We start from the raw sequence: 25,466 nt of genomic DNA, 5'->3' as shown, positions 1-25,466 counted from the left end.
GTTTGATATTGTATCAACAGATTAAGTTAAGTGTGCGGTTGCTTACACAAAATAAATGTGTTACTCATGATGTATGTAGTCAGCATCATTGGTGACTAATTAATTATAAGCACTTGCTATCTGACAGGTGTAGTCCACATAGATACAGTAATGTATGCTGTTTTCTTAAAGCAAATATTTTCTGTAAAGCATAAATCTTGGAAAAATACCAAAAGATAGAGATGAAGGATTGCTGGTTTGATTCCCCATTCATATGATTCTTGATGTCAGCTTTGGTCAGCTGGGCAACACTGAATGTAAGGTTTGAGGCTCCAGATCAAGTTGGCAGGTAGTGTGGGAAAGGAGAAATTGATGACGTTTCGAAATTCTTCTAAAAGGCACTATTATTGGTAGTGACCTATGGAAGAATAAATCATTTAACCTTTTATTAACAATTTATGAAAAGCAAGAGAAATTCACATGTCTAACGATTAAATATGTTCATTATTGATTAAAGCATACATTTAAGACAACAGAGTAGAACATTTGGTCCGACATGTTAAACATATAATGATGGTGGTGACATGTCAAATGGTTATGTACAGAGATGGAAGGCAGCAGATGCTCTGCCAAATCCAAACAAAATGTATCTGCTATTGCTGTAGTTGAGAGTTTTAAGGAAATCACTGCTGTGTAAGGATTTGAAATGGTTAATGCCACGGAGTGCAGAAAGGACTGTCCAATACTATAATGTCACATTGATTTGGGTGGGGGAATAGCTTTGAATCTTAAAGGACAAAGGCCAATATCAATGTCTTTGTCATTGTCTCTAATAATGTTGATCAGAAAATGCAACCTATATTTTGTTGCCACCATGCAATAAACCACACCTTATTGAAGATAAAAGGCTCTTCCCACTATACCAGACCCAGTCAAACCAGTAGATCCCTACCAAGAAAGAGGGTAGAGGCAGCAGATCTACCAGATGATTTTACACCATCTTGAGCTGTGGAAAGGATTTCCCTTGTGATTTTTCTCCAGCAGTGTTCTGAATTTGATCTTCAATTCCTGCAGCCTCCAGACCAATGTTTAAGGTTTGACAACTTTAACAAATAAATAAGTCAAAAAAGTTGTTATTTACTTGTGTGGTTTCACATCTACTCCACTCATTTGTACTTGGGTCTGTTTCAACAGTAAAATTTCAAATGGATTTGGTAAGTTCAGGTTTCCTGCCTGTTTGATTCATGCCTTGTCCCATGCTCTGCTGGAAAAAGTGGGGTCTGTTGGAAATGGAGGTTGGACTTCTGCATCCGGTTCCTTCCCTCTATTCACAAAGGTCCCAAGCTGACTTATGAAGACGGTCATGAAGAGAGACATGACAATGAAATTGTAGAGGTTGAGCAATGATGTGGAATCCCTGTTGAAGTAATTTTTTTTTAGGGATCAGATAATGGCTTCAAAAAGAGGAAATATTATTAAGAGCAAGCAAGCGAAGGGACTAAGTGGCTCATGGAGAAAGTCACAAATGGCTCAATAGTTAGCATGGCAGCATCACAGCACCAGGGTTCAATTCCAGCCTTCGATGACTATCTGTGTGGAGTTTGCACATCCTCCCCATGCATATGCAGGATTTCTCCAGCTGCACTGGTTTTACTCCCATAATTCAAAGATGTGCTGATTAGGTGGATTGACCAGGGTTTTGCAGGTTAGGTGGACTAGCCATGGTAAATAGGGGGTCATGGGGATATGGTGGGATGCTGTTCACTGGGTTGGTGCAGACTTGATGGGTCAAATAGCCTCTTTATGCACTGTAGGCTTTCTATGATTCTATCAGCATAGCCTCAATGAATAGAATGCTATTGTAGTGCCAAATATTGTTTAAAAAGTTCTACAAGGGAAGATACTAAAGCAGATTTCCTAGTGCTCTAATTTTGTCATTGCAGTGTTGTGTTAACTTCAGAATTGGAATTCTCATGTGTGCTTTTGTAAATTATCCAATCTTTGCATTGTTACCTCATGTTGGCTTTTTAATTTTCATTCTCAGCTCCATATTGTAATTGGCTGGCAATTTTCTGTTCTATTCTCCACCGACCATCCCACGGTTTATATGAAATTCTTTGGTCCACTTCTAACTTACATGATTTTTCTGAAGGAAAACTTGACCATTTATTTCTGTGTCATTGTGGTCTGTGAAACACTTTTATTTATATCTGGTTCTGGTAAAGAAGAAAGTTGACTATTGCAATAGTGAATGTGTTTTTGACTACTAATGTGATCGTGGTTGATCTAATTTTGGAACATACGCAGCATGTTGGGCATCTAACAAGATTTGTTCTTAGATGAACTGAGTTGCTCTATTGAAGATTTTGAATTAGTTCGTAAACAGTCACACCAATGAGTTGGTAGTTCTACAAAAAATTCCTATCTGTATACCTCAGATCCTTAATAAATCCTCAAAACAACATTACACTGCATTACAGTTCAGTTTTCTCCCCAGGGAGAGTTCCCAATCTCAGTTGGCCCTGTTGGTGAAGGTGATGAGCAGAAGCACATAACAAGTTAGGCAGCCAGTTAATTGACAAGCCAGCAGTCCCTGTAGTCAAATATGTCTCTCATAAACAGTATTGTTATTATACCGTATCCACTCTAATGTATACACTTGTGAATAATTCAAGATTGTGAAACAGGAGCTTAGTTATGTTGTGACTTGTATACCTTACATGCAAATGTATTATCAAGCCTGCAACTTAATGTGTGCAGATCCTGAGTATATTAAATTTTATTTCTATGTTAATATTTTGTACATAACTTTTAATTTTGATTATACATATATGAATTTGAATTTATTTGCAACCTGGTAGGTACAAGCAGGTTAGTCTTGCACTTTCAATTACCTGTGACTCGTGTTCTAATTTGTGTTTAAATAGTAACTCAAAGCACATTGTAGATGAGCCTGTAAAGTCCTCATATCTGAGACATTACTACATCTTACAAAAATCTGAGCAAATTTTATGTGCTAAACTGTCACTTAACTTAGATGCCAGACTGAAAAGAAAGAGAATGTGATAGGAAGCTAAAGCTTGGTTAAAAGAAAGACAGGAATCAGTAAAACAAGACCTGAATAGAGATAGAGAAGCGAGGACAATCTGAGCGTGGGCAGCCAGGTGTTCCAGAGCACAGTGACATCCACACTACTACATTCTGCTGAGCTATTGAGTTCAAATATTTTTTGTGGAATAATGCCAGATTAAGGAAGGACACTCGGTTGCATGAAAGTCTCATAATTTAGTAAATTCTATTGAACTTGCAATACATGTGAAATGAAAAAATAGAATGAGGGAGATACCTGGCCGCTTCTAGACAATACAAGTAACAGGCTCAAGTATGACATAGGCATTGTTAGATACCTTGTTTACCCTAAGCTGCACGCAATTCTGCTGAGGCAGTTGGGAAAAGGTAGAGAATGTATCTTTGAAAATAAATGACTAATGGACCGAAATTGGCTGCTGATCTGGTTTAAACTTCTTATGCTTGTCTTCATACTTCATCCCAATGCACTGATGTATCTGCAACTCTCTGCAATATGGCTTCACCTGCATTCGCCTATAATTGCTCCATTATTGGCAGCGATGTTTTTAGCTGCCTGGGTCTTAAGCTTAGGAATTCCCTTCCAAAACCTCTCTAGCTCTACCTCTCCCACCACGTTTAATATGCTCCTTAGCTCTCCTTGCTACTTTGATGAAACATTTGACCGTCTGACCTAATACTTGCAACTTATCTCAGTTTTAAAAATCACACAACACCAGGTTATGGTCCAACAGGTTTAATTGGAGCGACACTCCTTCATCAGGTGGTAGTGGAGGGCTCAATCCTAACACACAGAATTTATAGCAAAAATTTACAGTGTGATGTAACTAAAAAATTGATTGTCTGTTAAGCCTTTCATCTGTTAGAATACAGTGATAGTTTCACTTCTTGCATGTGTAAATCACAAAACCTTTTTTTTAAAAAGTTGCATTCTCGGGTTAGCTGTTAACAATGGTGATAGCTAGACAATATGTTGAAGGTGTTGGCCCCCTGTGTTCTCTGTCTATGCCATGATGTTTAGATTGATTCTAATTTAAAAAGTGGGATAACGGAGTTTTACATGAATTCATGCAGTTTTTGAGCTCAGAGTTCGACATGAATACATGCAGTTTTTGAGCAAGGTATAATGTAACCTTGCAAGTACAAATTCACCCTACAAAATATATGTGTGCATGTGGGCCTTTGTCTGTGTATCTGTGTGTGTGTCTGTCTGGGTTGGGGGTTGTGAGTGTGAGAAAGTGTATGTATGTGTGTAGTGAGTCCAGAGTGTCTTAAGTCTGTGAGGGGGTGCATGTGGGAGTGTGTGTGTCTGTAAGGGTGTATGTGGGTATCTGTGTGTGCGTCTGTGTACATGTGTATCCGTGTGTATAGGAGTGCCTGTGTGTGTGTGAGAGTGTGTGTGTGTAGGAGTATCTGTGTGTATGTATGGTGCACCTGTAATGTGAATGAACCCAAGGTCCCGGTTGAGGCCCTACCTATGGGTACCGAACTTAGCTATCAGCCTCTGCTTTTCTCTGCTGCCTGTCCCTAAGTCCACCCTGGAGGATGGTCACCCTAAGGTCTGAGGCCGAATGTCCTGGACCACTGAAGTGTTCCCCAACTGGGAGGGAACACTCCTGTTTGTTGATTGTTGTGCGGTGCCCATTCATCCATTGTCGTAGCCTTTGCTCGGTTTCCCCAATGTACCATGCCTCCGGGCATCCTTGCCTGCAATGTATAAGATAGACAACGTTGGCTGAGTCACATGAGTACCTGCCATGTACAAGGTGGGAGGTAATGGTGGTATCTATGTCCACACTCTGACACGTCTTGCAGCGCTTACCGTGACAGGGTTGTATGGAGTTGTCCTGAGAGCCTGGCAGCTTGCTACAAACAACAATCTGTTTGAGGTTTGGCGGTTATTTAAAGGCAAGTAATGGAGGTGTGGGGAAGGTCTTGGTGAGGTGCTCACCCTCATTGATAATGTGTTGCAGGTCGCAAAGAACATGGCGTATTTTTTCAGCTCCTGGGAAATACTGAACAACGAAGCTGTACTCTGTCGGTTGCAGCATGTGTTTGTCTCTTGAGGAGGTCATTACGGTTCCTTGCTGTGGCAAGTCGGAACTGGCGGTCGATGAGTTGGGCATTGTACCCCATTCTTGTGAGGGCATCCCTGAGTACTTCCAGGTGTCCGTCACGTTCCTCCTCATCTGAGCAGCTCCGCTGTACACGTAGGGCTTGTCCATAGCGGATGGCTGTTTTAATATGTTTTGGGTGGAAGCTGGAGAAGTGTAGCATTGTGAGGTTGTCTGTGGGTTTGCGGTAGACTGTGGTGCTGAGGTGTCCATCCTTGATGGAGACGCATGTGTTCAAGAATGAGACAGATAGTCGAGAGTAGTCTATGGTGAGATTCATGGTGGGATGAAACTTGTTGATGTCACTGTGTAGTTTTATCAGTGATTCCTCGCCATGGGTCCAGAGGAAGAAAATGTCGTCAATGTACCTGGTGTACAATGTTGGTTGGAGATCCTGCATAGAGAAGAGGTCTTGTTCGAACCTGTGCATAAAAATGTTGGCATATTGGGGTGCACATTTGGTCCTCATGGCTGCTCCATGTGTCTGGATGAATAACTGGTTGTCAAAGGTGAAGACGTTGTGATCGAGGATAAAGCGGGTGAGTTGTAGGATGGTGTTTGGAGATTGGCAGTTGTTGGTGTTGAGTACTGAGGCTGTTGCCGCGATGCCATCATTGTGGGGGATGCTGGTGTAGAGTGCGGAAACGTCCATTGTGACGAGGAATGTTCCCGGTTCAACTGGTCCGTGGGTGCCGAGTTTCTATAAGAAATCCGCAGTGTTGCGACAGAAGCTGGAGATCCCCTGTACAATAGGTTTCAAGATGCCTTCCACATAGCCAGAGAGATTCTCACATAGGGTCCCATTGCCTGACACGATGGGAATCCTGGTGTGTTGGCTTTGTGTACCTTTGAAAGGCAGTAGAAGTCGCCTATACGAGAAGTACGTGGGATGAGGGTGCGTAGGGAACTCTGAAGGACTGGATCCAAAGTTCTGATCAGTGTGTTTAATTCACAGGTGTGTTCTTTGGTCAGATCAGCTGGTAGTCCAGCTCTCAGGACAACTCCATACAACCCTATCACGGTAGGCGCTGCAAGACATGTCAGACTGTGGACATGGATACCACTATTATGTGTGGGAACACCTCCCACCTTGTACATGGCAGGTACTCATGTGACTCAGCCAACATTGTCAATCTTATATGTTGCAGGCAAGAATGCCCGGAGGCATGGTACATTGGGGAAACCGAGCAAAGGCAACAATAGATGAATGGGCACCGCACAACAATCAACAGACAGGAGGGTTCCCTCCCAGTTGGGGAACACTTCAGTGGTCCAGGGCATTCAGCCTCAGACCTTCGGGTGACCATCCTCCAAGGTGGACTTAGGGACAGGCAGCAGAGAAAAGTGGCCGAGCAGAGGCTGATAGCTAAGTTTGGTACCCATAGGGAGGGCCTCAACCGGGACCTTGGGTTCATTCACATTACAGGTGACCACCATTGCACTATACATACACACAGATACTCCTACACACACACACATACTCTCACACACACACAGGCACTCCTATACACACATACACATGGATACACATATACACAGATGCGCACACAGACAGCCACACACACCCTTACAGACACACACACTCCCACACTCATACATGCACCCCCACACAGACTCAAGACACTCTGCACTCACTACACACACACATACACTTTCTCACACTCACAACCCCCAGCCCAGACACACACACACACACGCAAAGACCCAAATGCACACATATATTTTGTGGGGTGAATTTCTACTTGCAGGGTTACATTATACTTTGCTCAAAAACTGCATGCATTCATGTAGAACTCTGAGCTCAAAAACTGCATGAATTCATGTAAAAATCCATTATCTCACTTTTTAGATTAGAATCAATCTAAACATCAGGTCATAGACAGAGAACACAGGGGGACAACACCTTCAGCATATTGTCTAGCTATTACCATTGTTAACAGCTAACCCGAGAATGCAACTTTTTTGAAAAATGTTTTGTGATTTACACATGAAAGAAGTGAAACAATCACTGTATTCTAACAGATGAAAGGCTTAACAGACAATCAATTTTTCAATGTATAATTTCAGTTACATCACACTGTAAATTTTTGCTATAAATTCTGTGTGTTAGGATTGAGCCTTCCACTACCACCTGATGAAGGAGCCACGCTCCGAAAGTTAGTGTGTTTCCAATTAAACCTGTTGGACTATAACCTGGTGTTGTGTGATTTTTAACTATGAAATGACTTGGGGTGTTTTGCTATGACTAAGACATTATACAAACGTTTATGTTGTGTATTTCAGCAGCTGTGCTTGCCTTGATCCTAAAATCTAGACTGAAAGAAAACTTGTTCCCTTCCTACTATTTGAGACTGAAGGGAATGCACATTATTCAAATTTGAAATGCAGATTTGTGGTTATAGATAAAAGGATGTTACTAAAAATTTCAACCATGCTATATTTAATTTGGACTCTTCCTTTAAAGTATTCACAGTGGAATGGAAATTTAGGAAGTTTTAGGAACAATACAAGACCACTTGGCTTGGAAAACACATCTCAGTTTGATTGATCTCAACCCATGCTCATTAGCTTATTCATCAAACCCCCATATCCAAGAAAATTATCCAGTTATCCCCTGTAGTAATTTATTTTATTTCCTTCAAATTTTCTTTCCTAGTAATTTGTTCTGTACATCTAAGGCTCTCTGTATGTGGAACAATTTTCCAGTATTCCCTTGTTACTCTTAATTTCCTAACTGGAAGATGACACGTTTTGGAAGAGTTTATCTCTTTACTTCGCTACCCAATTTGCTTTTACTTATCACTTAATTTCTTAATATAAAATAAAATAGAATTCCTATGGTTATTGCCATCAGTAAGCTTGACATTCATTTAATGGACAGGAACTTTTCTGAGGAAGGGTCACTTAACCCAAAACGCTAACTCTGATTCCTCTCCACAGACAGTGCTAGACCTGCTGAGCTTTTAAAGCAATTTCTGATTTCTAGTATATCTGAAGTTTTTTTTGGTTTTTATTTATAAACTATTCAATGATTTGTACTATCCTTAACTTATTGCTTAAAGGAGAAGTTAATAAGAGAATTTCTCTACAAATATTATTATCATTTTCTAGCTGTAAATATTTTTGTGCATGAATCTTCAAGTTCAGTAACTTCAGCAGCTTTTTTATGAGATTTTTTTCATGGGGTATGGGCGTTGATGGTTAGGCCGAATATAAAATCCCTAACTGCCCTTGAGAAAGCAGTGGCAATCACTTTCTTGAACTGCTGCACTTCATATGGTATGGGTACCCAACCAATGCTGTTAGGGAGTTACAGGACTTTGACGCTGTGATGGTGAAGGAAGGGAAATATAGTTCCAAGTCAGGATTGTGTTTGGCTTGGATGGGAATTTGCAGGTGATGGTATTCCAATGAACTTGCTGCTCTTGTCCTTTGTTGAAGTTTTGGGAGGTGCTTTTCAAGGCCATGGTGAGTTGTTTCAGTGCACCTTATAGAAGATATACATTGTCGCCACAACGCATGGGTGGAGAGAGTGAATTCTTAAAATGATGGATCGGGTGCCAGTCAAGTGGACTGATTTATTCTAGTGACAAATGTTGAGTGTTTTTGAATCTGCACTTATCTAAGCAGTTGGAGAGTATTGCACCACACTCCTTGTGACTGTGAACATGTTTTGGGAAGTCAGGAGGAGAGTTACTGGCTACATAATTCTAGCCTCCAACCTGTTTTGAGGCCATTGTATTTAAAATGTTGGTTCAGTTCAGTTTCTGGTCAATGTAAACTGCAGAATATTGATCCTGGGGCACTGGGATTCATCAATGGTAATGATACTGAAGGTCAGTAAGAGATGGATGGATTCTCCCTTGTGGAAGGAAGTCATTACCTGGCACTTGTGTGATGTAACTTGCCACTTCTCAATCTAAGCCAGAATTTTGTCCAGGTCTTAATGCAGATGGACAAGGAGTATATGAGGAGTTGCAAAGAGTGCTAACTATTGTGCAATCATCATCTATTTGTGGTCTTTTGATTAGGGAATAGTCATACTGAAGCAGCTCATGATGGTTGGGCCTAGGACACTACCTTGAGGAACTCCTGCAGTGATGTCCTGAAAATAAGATAATCTCAATCATCAACAAATACATCCATTCTCCTTTGTAATAGGTATCATTCCAACCAGCGGAGACCTTCCTCTAATTCTTATTAACTCCAATTGTGATAAGGCCACATTTGGTCAAATGCTGCCTTGATGTCAAGGACAGTTATTCTACCTCACCACTGGAATGTGTTTTTTTTAGTCCATGTTTGTACCAAGCATGCATTAATCTCAGGAACTAAGAGGTCAGGCCAGAACACAAACTGGTGATTGTCGAGAAGATTATTGCTTTTTAAGTTCTGCTTGATGGCTTTGTGAACGTAACCTTTCATCATTTTGCTAATGGTTAGGAATACACTAATGAGACAGCAATTGATTGGATTGGATGTGTTTTGGCCACGATATATCTGCAATTTTCATCTGTCAGGTAGAAGACAATGTTATAACTGTACTGAAACAACTTGGCTAGGGAATGTTGTTAGTTCTGGAGGACAAGTCTTCAGCACTAAAATTAGAAAGTTGTTTGGGGCCCATAACTTTCGCAGTATCCAATATACTCAGCTATTACCTGATTACATGCAGAATGAATTGAATTACCCGAGGATACTTTCTGTGATGTGAAAACCGCCTGAGATGGATCATCCACTTGACACTTCTGGCAAATGATGGTTGCCTCCCATTTTCCACCATCCATAGACATAGAGTTAATCAAATCTCTGCTATCCATAGATAGGTTGCCACCAAGTTCCATTTATCCATTACTTCTTTGTCCACTTATCTTGACCGACTCTTGGTCTGGATATGTCTTAACTTGTAAATATTCATCCTTATTTTCAAATCCCTCTGCAGCCCCTCCACGTGCTTGTAGTCTCTGTCCACTTTCTTAACATCAGAGTTTATTGTGTCATTATAATCTTCGCATAGAGTCATAGAGATGTACAGCATGGAAATAGACCCTTCGGTCCAATCCGTCCATGCCGACCAGATATCCCAACCCAATCTAGTCCCACCTGCCAGCAACCGGCCCATATCCCTCCAAACCCTTCCTATTCATATACCCATCCAAATGCCTCTTAACTGTCTTGGGCATCTTCAGTTTTCAGTTACTTTTCCACTGATATCTGTGCTTTCAATGCTTATGCAGGACTGCCCATCTCCATGTCTGTAACACTCCTGACTCTATTCCCTGTCTCAGTTGCTGCTGAAACCCTCATCCGTGGTTTTGCTATCTCAGGACATGACTGTTCCAATGCACTCTTGCTTAGACTCTCATGATTTCCCTCTGTAAACCTGAGTTCATTCCAAAACTTCTTTAGTTGCATCAAGTCCAGTTCACTCGTCACCCCTGTTTGGGCTCAATACTGGTTCCTCGTCAAGGAATTACTCAATTTTAATATTCTCATCTTTATCTTCAATCAATCAAAAGGCATGTCCTTCCCCATCTGAGGAATGTCCTTCAACCCCAAATGGCTTTGAGAGATCCTTATTCACTTAATTCAAGCCTCTTAAGTAGCACTGATTTTAATCTTCATTATTGAAGGGGTTCCCATTCCTCCACAGAGTCAGAGTCATAAAGTTGTACAGTAGGGCAACAGACTCCATGGTCCAACACGTCCATGCCGACCAGATATCCTAAATTAATTGAGTCCCATTTGCCAGCACCTGGCCCATATCCCTCTAAACTCTTCCTATTCATATACCCATCCAGATGCCTTTTAAATCTTGTCATTGTACCAGCCTCCACTACTTCCTGTGGCAGCTCATTCCATACATGCACTACCCTCTGCATGAAAAAGTTGCTCCTTATATCCCTTTCAAATCTTTCTTCTCTCACCCTAAACCTATGCCATCTAGTTCTGTACTTCCCCATTCAAGGAAAATAGCCTTGTCTATTTACCCTATCCATGCCCCTCATGGTTTTATAAACCTCTATAAGGTCACCCATCAGACTCTTATGCTCCAGATAAAACAGCCCCGCCTATTCTGCCTCTCCCTGTAGTTCAAACCCTCCAGCCCTGGCAACATTCTTGTCAATCTTTTCTGAACCCTTTCAAGTTTCACAACATTCTTTCTACTGGAGGGAGATCTGAATTGCACACAATATTCCAAAAGTGGCCTAACCAATGTCCTGTACAGCCAGAACATGACTTGCCAGCTCCTATACTCAATGCCCTGACTATTAAAAGAAAGTATACCAGAAGCCTTCTTCGCTATCCTATCTACCTGTGACTCCATCTTCAAGGAACTATGAACCTGCACTCAAGTCTCTGTAAAGCAATAATCCCCAGGACTTTATCATTAAGTGTGTATGTCTTGCCCTGATTTACCTTTCCAAAATGCAGCGCCTCATTTTTATCTAAACTAAACTCCATCTACCACTCCTCGGCCCATTAGCCCATCTGTTCAAGATCCCATTATACTCTGAGGTAACCTTCTTCGCTGTCCACTACACCTCCAACTTTGGTGTGATCTGCAAACTTACGAACTATACCTTCTATGTTCACATCCAAATCATTTAGTTAAATGAGGAAAAGCAGTGGACCCAGCATTGATCCTTGTGGCACACCACTGGTCACAGGCCTCAGTCTGAAAAGCAATGCTCCACTACCATCCACTGTCTTCTAGCTTCAAGCCAGTTCTGTATCCAGAAGGCTAGTTGTCCCTGTATTCCATGAGATCTAATCTTGCTAACCCGCCTACCATGAGGACCCTTGTCGAATGCCTTACTGAAGTCAATATAGATCAAGTCTACTGCTCTTCCCTCATCAATCCTCTTCGTTACTTCTTCAAAAAACTTAATCAAGTTCGTGAGATATCATTTCCCATGCACAAAGCCATGTTGACTATCCCTAATCAGTTCTTGCCTTTCAAAATACATGTCAATTCTGTTCCTCCGGATTCTTTCCAACAACTTGTCCACTACCGATGTCAGGCTCACCGGTCTACAGTTCCCTGGATTTTTCTCACCACCTTTCTTAAATAGTGGCAAATCATTAGCCAACCTCCGGTCTTCTGGCGGTTCACCTGTGTCGATCAATGAAACAAGTATCTCAGCAAGGAGTACAGCAATCACTTCCCTAGCTTCTGACAGAGTTCTAGGGTATACCTGATCGGGACCTGGGAATTTATCCAACTTTATGCAGTTGAAGACATTCAGAACCCCCTCCTCTGTAAATGTACATTTTTCAAGATGTCACTGTCTATTTCCCCACATTCTATATCTTCCATGTCCTTCTCCACATGGAACACTGATGCAAAATACTCATTTAGTCTCTCCCACATCTCCTGCGGTTCCACACATAGACTGTGTTGTTGATCTTTTAGGGGCCCTAGTCTCTCCCTAGTTACACTTTTGTCCTTAATGTATTATAAATCCCTTGATTTTCCTTAACCCTATTTGCCAAAGCTATCTCACGACCCCTTTTTGTCCTCCTGATTCCCTTCTTAAGTATACTCCTACTGCCTTTACACTCTCCTCAGGAGTTACTGCTGCGTATCCCTTACAAAGGCTTCTCTTTTTTTGTTGACCAGCACCAGGAGTTTGAATGGAACTCATTTTGACCTGTTAAACTCTAAATCGGGTCCAGGCAGGAGTGAGCAAGTGCTGAGATCACTGACAGCAGCAACAACAACAAGATTGAAAAGCAGAAGTGTGTAGTTCTTGTGAAAAGGGATTGATTTCTGAGCCACATGGATACCTTGCACTGATTCTTTCTCCAGAGACTGACTCAAGACCCCGCCTCCCCCGTTGCTAGGGGAGGGGGCGCCAGCGCCAATGAGCGGGCGCGATGTTGGGGGGTGGAGGGAGGAAGGAGGCGCCGTTCGCTCTCTCGCTTTCTCTCAACATGGTGGAAGCGTGAGGCCGTGAGATCGCTGCCGTTGCCCAGGAAGGATTCTGCCCACCTTTTAGTCCCCCGCCCACCCGAGCCTGGCCCCCTCTCCACTGTCCTCCTTCCCCCGGCTCCCACCTTCTCCTCTCCCTCCTCGGCCACGATGCTGCTGTCCCTGGTTGTCCACACTCACTCGCTCCGCTACTGGCTGCCGGCCGCGGTGATGATGGGCACGGCCCCGGTTTACCTCCTCACCTGGGCGGCCTGGCGCCTCCTCTCCATGCTGCTGCCCGCCCGCCTCTACCACATCATGGACGACCGGCTCTACACCATCTACCAGAGTGTCGTCCTCTTCTTCTTCGAGAGCTACACCGGGGTGGAGGTGAGAGAGCTTTTTACCCAGAGACTGACAGACTGACATGGATGGGAGGTGACCCACCTGCTCCAGCCCCAGTTACAACTCTAGCTTTCCTAAATACCCCCAGTACTGACACCAATACTTCCCTCCCCCACCTTCCTCGGCCACCCCCTCTTCCCATTGCCAGCCTGCAAACGTTTGTAGTAACAAGTCTACAGTCTGACATTTAACACAACGCAAGGATGTATAATCGAGTTGTTCAAGATCAACTGGACACCCTCACGTATTCTTTTTGAATAATTTCACATTTCTGCTGAATTATAGTTTGACAGTAGTCGATGAAATCTTCCCAGAGTGAGCTTTGGGAGGGTAAGATATTGTCAGGTATTAGGCAAACATGCCTGCCTCTGCTGACATCCACACACCCTCACTGGATAGCTGTCAGGTAGCAAAAGTCATTCTGAGTTCAACTAGTCCAAAATACTGAGATCTATCACCGCAAACATGGCACCTTTTTGTCTTTAGTCAGTGCCATAGTGTAGACATATCCCTGGAATTTAAAGAGCTCACAAAAGGATCTTTCATTTTGAATTTTGAAATTTGAGTTGGGTTTTGATCTCATTCCAATTTTAGTGCAGATGTGTGGACTATGTACCTGGGACCTATCACAATTACCTCTTACCACCTATTGTCTTCCCACCTACCTTCTCCGCAGCCCCACTACCACCCTCTCCGTCCACCAACCCCGCCACATTCCTGATGAAGACCTCATGCACAAAACGTCAACTCACCTGCTCCTTGGATGCTGCCTGACCTGTGCTTTTCCAGCACCACACTTTTTGACTCGTGCTTTTCTAGTCAATAATCCACCCTGTATAAACATTAGCTCATCCAAAACTTGATTGCCTTTGCTCTCGTTCACACAAATTCTTCTTCAAGCATCAGCCTTCTGTTTGTCCATCGAATTCTGGATTCTTTATCATCCACCTCTCTCACTCTAACCATGCCTTCCTCTACCAAGAAAATTTGAGTTCTGGAATTTGCTTCCAGTTTATTTAATTCTCTCCTTGAAGTTCCTCTTTAGATTCGCCTGTTTTGGTCCCTTGTTTGAATATCTTTGTGGCTCAGTGACACATGTTGACATCCAATGCAACTAGAGTGCAATGGTGGTTTTTACAATGTTAGGCTTGATTTATAATCCAAATTGTTGCTGCTTTCTTAAGTTGCAGGAAAAACACATTATGTCCATTACATAAAATATAACTTCAACAATACTGAAGAATAATTCCTCATTATTAAGACTTTTTTTGCTTGGATGTCTTTTCTTACTCAGTTTGTTGTTTACTGCAAATTTGCTGTAAAGGTGTCAGGAGTAAGGAATATAATCATATGGGCATTGATCAGACTTGTAAGATGTGATGCATTGTGTCCCAGAAGAATTGATTTTGTCCGAGATGTTCATGTAGGCGAAGCAACTTCTTGTTTTACTTTTTCCTCAGAGAATAGTTAACTTTGTAATTGTGATGAATTCACTTTTGTATTTAACGTTGCTCTTAACTGTTTTGTGTCCATTAAGTCTGTATTTTTCATGTATATAATTTTATAATGTCTGTTCTTCCACATGTGAAGTTGAGTAGGTCATATGGTACAATGTAATACCACATTGCTGTCTCTCAGAGACTTTTATCTTTTATACCTACTTTTTTTTGCTGTTGAACCTTTCCTCCTGATCCATTGGTTTCTCGCTGGAGTGTTTTTCCACAGGATTCTCTAGGGCTTCACCCACGTGGCCATTCTTTATGAATCTGATCAGTGAATTTCAGTCGGCTACTTGTACATACTCGTAACTTTACAAACAAGACCTTACCTCTTGCTCGTAGATTACATATGTATCTCTGGCAAATGTCAGTTGATAGGAGTCATGAGGGTTAAAACTGGCTAGTTTTCCTCTTGCTCACTTTACTACAATAACAAATACATGATGTGGAGCAGGCTAGGGTATAGTCCAACAGGTTTATTTGGAAGCACTAGCTTTCGGAGCGCTGCTCTTTCAGCAGGTAGCTGTAGAGAAGGGCCATAAGACTCAGAATTTAAAGCAGAAGATTACAGTGTCATGCAATTAAAATGATATATTGAACAAACCTAGATTGCTGTTAAGTCTTTGATCTTTTAGAATGGATTGCATGTTTCGGTTCATTATTCTGTAAATCCCAGAACTACTTTTAAGTCACATTCTTGAGATGACTTAAGGTTTTATAAGTAAAGTTGACATCTCAGCTCAGTGCATTAAAGGTGTGAGGTTAGAGTCTTTCTGTATCCCAATCTTGAGTCAGACTGGTTCTATTTCCAAAGTAGGAATTTATAAAATATTGTGTGGATTGACTGCCTGCAGATTGTGCGCTTTTTGAGCAAAATACAATGTTTCTGCAAATGCAAATTCACCACATAGACTTAATATGCATGTGTGCCTGCATGAGAGAGAGAGAGAAGTGTGTGTGTGCATATGAGTGTAAGTTTCAGTGCGCGTGTGTGCTTGCGTGTATGCATGCTTGGTAAAGTGTGTGTGTGAGAGAGAGATGGAGTATAAGCCTGTGAGAGTATGTGTGTGCGAGGTGTCTGTATGTGAGAGACTGTGTGTGTGAGAGAGGGTCTGCATGAGTGTGCATGAGAGAGAGAGAGATGGGGTATAAGGCCGTGAGAGTGTGTGTGTGAGAGAGGGTCTGCATGAGTGTGAGAGAGAGAGAGGAGAGGGGGAGAGAGAGAGACTCTATAGTGGAGTGGGGTCACCTGTAATGTAATATGAACCTAAGGTCCTGGTTGAGGTCATCCTCATGGGTACCAAAGCTGGCTATCAGCCTCTGCTTGGCCACTCTGCTTTGTTGCATTTCCCAAAGTCCACCTTGGAGGATTGTCACCTGAAGATCTAAGGCTCAATGTCCCTGACCACTGAAGTATTCCCTGACTGGGAGGGAACACCCCTGGCTGGTAATTGTTGCGTGATGTCCTTTGTTTCTTTGTCATAGCGTCTGCTCTGTCTCGCCAATGTACCATGCCTCAGGGCAGCGTTGCCAGCAGCATATGGGATAGACAATGTTGGTCGAGTGACATGAGTACCTGCTGTGTATGTGATGGGTGGTATCCCCAAGTGTAATTGTAGTATCCACTAACATGTCTTGCAGTGGTTGCCATGACAGGGTTGTATGGTATTGTGGTTGATGTCCTGAAGGCTGGGCAGTTTGCTCTAAGCAATAGTCAGTTTAAGGTTTGGTGGGTGTTTAAAGGCAAGAAGTGGAGGTGTAGGGAAGGTTTTGGCAAGGTGCTCATCCTCATCGATAATGTGTTGCAGGCTGCAAAGAACATGGCATAGCTTCTCCACTCCTGGGAAGTACTGGACAATGAAGGGTACCCTATTGGTTGCATCCTGTGTCTGTCTCTTCAGGAGGACATTACCGTTTATTGCTGTGGCACGTCAGAACTGGTGATCGATGAGTTAAGCATTGTACCCTGTTCTTATGAGGGCATCCTTGAGCACCTTCAGGTGTCTGTCATGTTCCTCCTTATCTGAACCGATCCTGTGTATGTGTAGGGCTTGTCCATAGGGGATGGCTGTATTGATTTGTTTAGAGTGGAAGCTAGAGAAGTGCAGCATCATGAGGTTATCCATGGGTTTGCAGTAGAGTGAGTTACTGAGGTGCCTCACAGACAAGGATGTCCTGAAGTATGGTACATTGGTGACACTAGACAGACACGACAACAACTGATAAATGAACATCATGCAACAATCGCCAGCCAGAGGTGTTCCCTCCCAGTTGGGGAACACTTCAGCAGTCAGAGACATTTGGCCTTGGATCTTCAGGTGACCATCCTCCAAGGCGGACTTTGGGATGTGCAACAACACAGAGTGGCCAAGCAGAAGCTGATAGCCAAGTTCGGTACTCATGGGAATGGCCTCAACTGAGACCTTGGGTTTATGTCACACTACAAGTGACTCCACTACACTACACACCCTCTCTCACCCTCCCTTCTTCATAAAATGTGCCCCATGCCCTGATAAGTCTTGCACCTTTGTGAACTGTCACGGGGAATCATAATGTTTTGTTGAGTTTGTATCCTTTTGTCATTACCCTTTCTCTTCAGAAAATCATTTCTCACCTAGTTTTGCTGTGGTATTTGCAGGGCAATCAAACTCGCAATATTTTTCTCATCATTCATAACTATAAATGAAAAAACATTGACAGCACAAATAGATGCAAATATTGATCATCTGGAAATGTCTGAATGTATTGATCTGTGTCCTAATGAATTGTATTGATTTGAATACTTCTAGCTCTTTTACTTTACCATGGAGGTGTGGCAAATGATATCAAAATATTTATATTTGTGCTCCATTTATAGTATTTGCTCAGTTTCTTTATTCAAACAACTTTTTGTTGAAGTGTATTACTTATGAAGTTGCCTACAGTTATCACATTGATGTGCATAGCATGAGTTGACAGTATGAGCCAAGGATAATAACATAATGCTGATGTGAATTTGTGTGTTCAGGCTGGGCTGGACTTGTAATGTCATAAGTAATAAGCAATTTGGATGTTACAAGTCACACAGCAAGACTGAGAGTTGGATGCATTGAATTATCTCTGCTCATTTAGCAAGTCACACAAAGTTGATCTAATGCAATAGGCAGTAGCAATAAACAAAATGACTTCCAGGCCCAATGGGGATCAGCAGAGATGAATTATTTAGCAAGTAAGTGTGAAGTTAAAGCCCACATTTTGTTTATTTATGTTGTCTTTCCACAGTGCTAAGTGATTATATCCCAAACATTCCTTTTAACATAGTCCGGTTATTTCTCTAACAGCTGTGTCAATGTTGTGAATAGTTTCTCTATTAAGTATACAGATCTTCAAACTATCGAGAACAGTGAGAGAATGTCAGCCATATATGGTAAAAGTGCCTATAAAAAGCAAAATAATCTGGATCTGACTGGAAACCTGAAATAAGAACAGAAAACATTGGAAATACTCAGCAGGCCTAGCAGCATCTATGCAAAGAGAAACATTCACTTTGCAGATCTGTGGCATGTATTCTGATGGGAATTCACAGACTTGAAATATCAATTCTGTTTCTCTCTCCATCGATACTGTTGAATATTTCCAGCATTTTCTGTTTTTATTTTGGAAAGTAAGTAGCATTTAATAAGATATAAAGTAACAGTATTTATTTTTTTTCAGCAATACCTTTTTTGCCCTTTTCTCCAAGGAGCTGTCAGGCAGGGAGGAAAGGATCGTGTGAGGGAGCCGTGGTTTAATAAGGAATTGGAATCCCTTGTTAAATGGAAGAGGGCGGCCTATGTAAAGATGAGGCGTGAAGGTTCAATTGGGGTGATTGAGAGTTATAAGGTAGCCAGGAAGGATCTGAAGAGAGCTAAGAGCAGCAAGGAGGGGACATGAAAGGTCCTTAGTTGGTAGGATTAGGGAAAACCCTAAGGCTTTCTATAGGTATGTCAGGAATAAAAGAATGACTAGGGTAGGAATAGGTCCAGCCAAGGATAGTAGTGGGAAGTTGGGTGTGGAGGCTGAAGAGATTGGGGAGACACTGAATGAATACTTTTCAACAGGACATTGTTGTCGATGTGAATATTGAGTCACAATTAATTAAAATGGACAGCTTTGAGGTATGTAGGGGAGAGGTGTTGGAAATTCTGGAAAGAATGAAAATAGATAAATGCCTGATGGCATTTATCCTAGGATTCTCTGGGAAGCAAGGGAGGAGATTGCAGAGCCATTGGCCTTGATTTTTATGTCCTCGTTGTCTACAGGAATAGTGCCAGTAGACTGGAGGATAGCAAATGTGGTTCACTTGTTCAAGAAGGGGAGTAGGGATAACCCTAGTAACTTCTGTTGTGGGCAAAGTCTTAGAGAGAATTGTAAGGGATAGGATAGGATAGGATTTATGAACATCTGGATAGGAATAATGTGATCAAGGATAGTCAGCATGGTTTTGTGAAGGGCAGGTCGTGCCTCACAAACCTTATTGAATTCTTTGAGAAGGTGACTAAGGAGGTAGACGAGGGTAAAGCGGTAGATGTGGTGTATATGGATTTTAGTAAGGCGTTTGATAAGGTTCCCCATGGTAGGCTACTGCAAAAAATACGGAGGTATGGCATTGAGGGTGAGTTGGAGGTTTGGATTAGGAGTTGGCTGACTGGAAGAAGACAGAGGGTAGTAGTTGATGGCAAAGGTTCATCTTGGAGTGCCGTCACTAGCGGTGTTCCGCAAGGATCTGTTTTGGGACCATTGCTGTTTGTCATTTTTATAAATGACCTGGAGGAGGGGTTAGACGGTTGGGTGAGCAAGTTTGCGGATGATACGAAAGTCGGTGGAGTTGTTGACAGTGAGGAAGGATGTGTCAGGTTACAGCGGGATATAGATAAGTTGCAGAGCTGGGCAGAAAGGTGGCAAATGGAGTTCAATGTAGGTAAGTGTGAGGTGATTCACTTTGGTAAGAGTAACAAAAAGACGGGGTACTGGGCTAGTGGTCGGATACTTGGTAGTGTGGATGAGCAGAGGGATCTTGGTGTCCATGTACATAGATCTCTGAAAGTTGCCACCCAGGTAAATAGTGCGGTGAAGAAGGCATATGGCGTACTGGCTTTTATAGGTAGAGGACTTGAGTTCCGGAGCCCTGAGGTCATGTTGCAATTGTATAAGACTCTGGTGTGGCCGCATCTGGAGTATTGTGTGCAGTTTTGGTCGCCATACTATAGGAAGGATGTGGAGGCACTGGAATGGGTGCAGAGGAGGTTTACCAGGATGTTGCCTGCTATGGTAGGAAGATCGTATGAGGAAAGGCTGAGGCACTTGGGGCTGTTTTCATTGGAGAAAAGAAGGTTTAGGGGTGACTTGATTGAGGTGTACAAGATGATTAGGGGTTTAGATGGGGTTGACCATGAGAACCTTTTTCCATGTATGGAGTCAGCTATTACGAGGGGGCATAGCTTTAAATTAAGGGATGGTAGGTATAGGACAGATGTTAGGGGTAGATTCTTGACTCAGCCAGTCGTGAGTTCATGGAATGCCCTGCCAGTAGCAGTGGTGGACTCTTCCTCTTTATGGGCATTTAAACGGGCATTGGATAGGCATATGGAGGATAGTGGTCTAGTGTAGGTTAGGTGGGCTTGGATCGGCGCAACATCGAGGGCCAAAGGGCCTGTACTGCGCTGTATTTTTCTATGTTCTATGAGCTAATTATGTTGAAGTGGGAAAAGGTAAACCTCCCAGAATATAGTTTTGTCATGTCTGTAATATGATGGATTGATTGTTGTTTCCATTTAAGAGTTAATATTTTCCTCAAACTTATCTGGAATCCAAGAGTGTGTAATCTGCTGATTTTTCTTTGCATAGCAGCTAGTTGTAAAATTGTGAACTTTGAATTTTGCCAAACTGCATGACTTTGAAGTTGAATGAATCAATCATAAAAAGAAATTCAGGTCCAGTTAGCCTTATTGCAATCATCAGCTCTCCACACTGTAAACGTGATCAAATAAGATTTGCATGTTCACCCATTAATTCACTCAAATGAATCAGGGACTCTAGGTGAATATGTTGGCAGAAATCTCATCCACAATCATGGGAGCAAGAAACTATAGCATTTATAGACTCTAAGTTTCAATTAAATATGGCAACCATTCACATCACAAATATGCTTGCATGTGCACATTTATTGACTTAGCCCCAACTTACAGCAATTTAGTTTGGCTACAATTTGTTTTTCAGATATTAAGCAGATGACCACTATAAATGTTAAACAACATGCTACATTTGGTATCTGAAATTACCATTTCATTAGATGCTTTTATTTCCTCATTCCAGAGGAGAAAGTAAATTTAACTGCCAACTCCACTTACCATTTTGTTTTTATATTGTTGGTTTCAAAGACCTTCCTGAACGTCAGGAGTGGACTGCAGGCAAAATGCTAAGGACTTGAATGTGGCTTTATAGTTCATCCTGAATTTTTTTCAGAGGGCTATTTAACATTGAGAGTCAGACATAGATTATGATGGAAGAAGGTCTTCACAATGGCTGGTGCTTTGGGGTTTGTAGAAAATTGATTTATCCAAAGGATGTTGGAAGCTGAGAGACTTGTGTGAAGGGATGGGACCATACAGGTCTTTGTAAAATTGACAACTCCTTACGAGGTAAAAGAGTGAGACTCTTTGTTTAAATTTACCGTTCATGCAGGAGCTTTTTCCTCTAAAATAGTTTAAGGTTGTTATATTAACTTTGACAATTCCCTTAAATTAGCTGAATTGATGACACCTTAAATCTTGTTATTTGTCATGTTCACATTGATTGGAGATGCTTCTCATAATTTGCCTGAAAATCTAATACAGTTGCCAACATTTTGAAAACAAATCTCCTTACTAGTGTGAAGATATTTTCAGTTCACTTGATAATTCCAAACCCTACGGAAATCCACAATCTTAAGGCTCTTTTTGTGTGATAAGGCAGCTTCACAGTGAATTCTTAGGATTTGCATTTGTAGTGTATTGAATGTGAACGAATTAAAATTTCAGCTGAAAATCTTAGTGCTGCCCTTTGTGCAGGATTTGGATACTAACTTTTAATTGCTTACAATTGCTCCCTGTTTGAAAATTATTTATTTTGAGCTGTTTCCTAATACAAATTTGAAGGAGCATGAAATCTTGTAATACTGAAAATCAATTCCACTGGATGTAATTTTACTTATAGGCACTCATCATATTCTATGAACAAATATTTAAAGATGTAAGGTCTAGTCTGTATATTTACTATCAATTTCCTACAGCTTAGGTTAACATTGGGACATAGTGCTGTTGCTTTCATACCACGTCCCTGATATTATTTTAGTGGGCTGCTTTCCAGCACTTTTTAGGACCAAATTTACTATGCTCATGATGCATAAGGTAGAATCTGCTCATCAAGTGTTGAAAGGTCTTGATCCATCATTTGGCGAATGTGCCAATTTTTCTTCACCTGCTTATGTGAAACTTTGAATCATGAACACTAAACTGCATGCTTGATAATGCTTTACCTCAAAGTCCAAAATGAATGCGCATACTTCAATTTTATTTTCATTTCTGTATTTGTACAGGAACTGTTTATATAAGTTTTATGCCTGTCCTCTGGAAACTTGCTTTCTTACTCTTCTTGTCAAATTGACAGTTTATCCAATAGTTTTGAAATAGTTCCAGAACATTTATTCATTTTGTTTCTATTGGCAATTCCTTCCAATGCCACCAATCTCTTAATTATTACACAACATGACATGGTCTGGTCCCATTGGTGACTTCTAAAGTTAGCTTCAACTCCTTTGAAATTGATTCTTGTGCCCCTTCTGCTGATCTGTTTGGCTAGCTATTTTGTTTGACTACAGTGCGACATTGTCAATATTGCATATCTTTATTCACTATTCAATTTGTTGAAATCTGATGTACCCTTTATTGTGTAATCGAGCTAACCATTAATGTTGCAATCTTATCCTTTGCTTCAGTTTTAAATTATACATTTTGTGGTTCTGTTCACCAAGCTGGAAGTTTTTGTTGCAAACGTTTCGTCCCCTGGCTAGGCGACATCATCAGTGCTTGGGAGCCTCCGGAAGTGGCAGGGACAGACCACTATAAACATCGGAGGAAACATCAAAGAAGCGCTTCGCAGGAGGCTTCGAAGCACTGACGATGTCGCCTAGCCAGGGGACGAAACGTTTGCAACAAAAACTTCCAGCTCGGCGAACAGAACCACAACAACGAGCATCCGAGCTACAAATCTTCGCACAAACTTTGAATACATTTTGTTCTTAAATGACATTTGTCATTAACTTGCCATTTTAGTAATTATCTTGATTTTTGGATGACATTTGCCTTGGAGCTACTATGTCATTGAATGAATGTGAAATTGTTTGAAATATGTTTCCAGAGAACAGTGATTAAAATACAGCAATTTTGCTCTGATGTGGAGTGAAATGGTCAATTTTGCTAAATTCTGATGAAGGCAGGCTTGTTAATAGCTGAGAAACATGGTTAATTCCAACTTGCAATAATTTCCAATATTGTACATAATTTTCTTCTCTTTGTTTTTAGAAAGGTCTGAAATGGATTTTCTTATGTTAAAACCTCTTCAAATATAATTATCATGATTGAAAAAGCGCAAAAAATTAACCTGACAACAGTCCAATCTGTTTTGTGCCAGCAGGGAGGAAACTTGGAATAAATAATCTGGTGTTTGTTGATCGGAACTTGAAAGTATGGGTCAGTAAGTGTAAGCCAGCAGAGATTTGGTAAAGGCAATAATACAATTAGAAAATTCTGGAAATAAGCTACAGCCTGGCATCATCTAAAATGTTTTGTATAAAACTTATGGTATTCATAGTATTTTGCTTCTGTGGTAGAGGTTTCTTTTAAAGAGCTACTACTTGATTTTCAGGGTTTCCTTTGAAGGTAGAGTTGATCTAAATCAAGATTTACTTAAAGCCACGATTTACAAACTTGCTCCACACCTTCGTTAAAGAATATTGAAGCAATGAGAAATTTTGCACTGGGCAGATGGCCAAAAATTCAACAGTAATTAAAATAGTTTTCATCATCTGCCCTACCCCTCCCTGCAAGAAAACAACTTGCCATCCTCCAGTAACTTTCAGTCGAGCAATCTCAAAGCCTGGAAGGCTAGCTCTTTTGGATCAACTAGAATCACAACTTTTTCTGCACATCAACATTTTAAAACAATACAGAAAGCTGGATTTTGCCTACCTGATTTTGTATTCAAGATCTCTCTAGGTTTTACTCACCAGAGAATTGATTGATAGAAAAGAGGAAAGAACCAATGGAAAGAATTTAGAATTTTCCTTTTCTCGCTTTGTTTAGTTAGTGGTATTTGAATTGTTTGTAAATCTTGAAGCAAGGTCCTGGAAGACCATTTCTAAACTAAAAAGTAAAGATTTTTTAACAAGTAAAAGTTGGGAAATCATGTCATCGTCATATGCACTTTATTAGAGGGCAGGTCCTTGGCACATAGTTTTTTCATATCTCTCTCTTGTCAGTCATCCAAATTGCCTGAAAATTCCTTCAGTTGATTCCAACTTGCAATAATTTCCAACATTGTATTTAATTTACTTCTCTTTGTTTTTAGAAAGGTCTGTAATGGGTTTTCATATTCTCCCCTTCCATTTCCCTTTTTTTTAAAATTCCTTGAAATCTCTCTAATTTCTTCACAAATCTGTGAAATCGTAAAATATGCTGTGCCTGGAATCTGTGTCTGTTCCATTCTTTTCAAGCTGCTTTTTGTGTTTATTCAGCTTTCTGGTTTGCAACTTCTTTTACTAAATATGGCCCTTCTCATGGCTATCCTTGCTCTTATTTCTTTGTTGTACCTTCCAGTTGCAGACATGCTTCTTCACAGCTCTTCTCCATGCTTAATCCTATCTGTTGAGGAACATCAAAGTGGGAGAAAGGGAACCTGTGATTGAAAGGCACGCACTCAAATATGTTCCTCCTGTTGGTAATTAGAGCCAGCGCTGAACAGTATAGTGTCTTTTTTAATAGAGTCATAGAGATGTACAGCACATAAACAGACCCTTCAGTCCAACCTGTCCATGCCGTCCAGTTATCCCAACCCAATCTAGTCCCACCTGCCAGCACCCAGCCCATATCCCTCCGAACGCTTCCTATTCATATACCCATCCACATGCCTTTTAAATTGTATCAGCCTTCACCACTCCTCTGGCAGCTCATTCCATACCACCCTCTGTGTGAAAAAGTTGCCCCTTAGGTCTCTCATATCTTTCCCCTCTCACCTTAAACCTATGCCCTCCAGTTCTGGACTCCCCCAATTCAGGGCAAAGACTTTGTCTATTTATCCTATCCATGCCCCTCATGATTTTGTAAACCTCCATAAGGTCACCCCTCAGCTTCTGACGCTCCTGGGAAAATAGCCCCAGCCTATTCAGCCTTTCTTTATACCTCAAACCCTCCA

General features: G+C 41.4%; 1 protein-coding gene across 2 annotated transcripts in view; it reads left to right on the top strand.

The window, feature by feature from the left end:
• Positions 1-13,145: 13,145 nt before the first annotated feature.
• agpat5 (1-acylglycerol-3-phosphate O-acyltransferase 5 (lysophosphatidic acid acyltransferase, epsilon)) overlaps positions 13,146-25,466 on the top strand; it is a 101,506-nt gene continuing 89,185 nt past the window's right edge. For both annotated transcript variants that reach the window (XM_043679258.2, XM_043679250.2), the window contains exon 1: positions 13,146-13,485. In XM_043679258.2, the coding sequence (XP_043535193.1) occupies positions 13,267-13,485 (219 nt within the window). In that variant the 5' untranslated portion in view covers positions 13,146-13,266. The remainder of the gene's footprint in view (positions 13,486-25,466) is intronic.

Source organism: Chiloscyllium plagiosum, unplaced genomic scaffold, assembly GCF_037043375.1.
Source record: "Chiloscyllium plagiosum isolate Xiang-an unplaced genomic scaffold, Cpla_swu_hap1 HiC_scaffold_3, whole genome shotgun sequence".
In the NCBI taxonomy this organism is placed as follows: domain Eukaryota; kingdom Metazoa; phylum Chordata; class Chondrichthyes; order Orectolobiformes; family Hemiscylliidae; genus Chiloscyllium; species Chiloscyllium plagiosum.
This window is presented reverse-complemented; position numbering and strand designations above follow the sequence as displayed.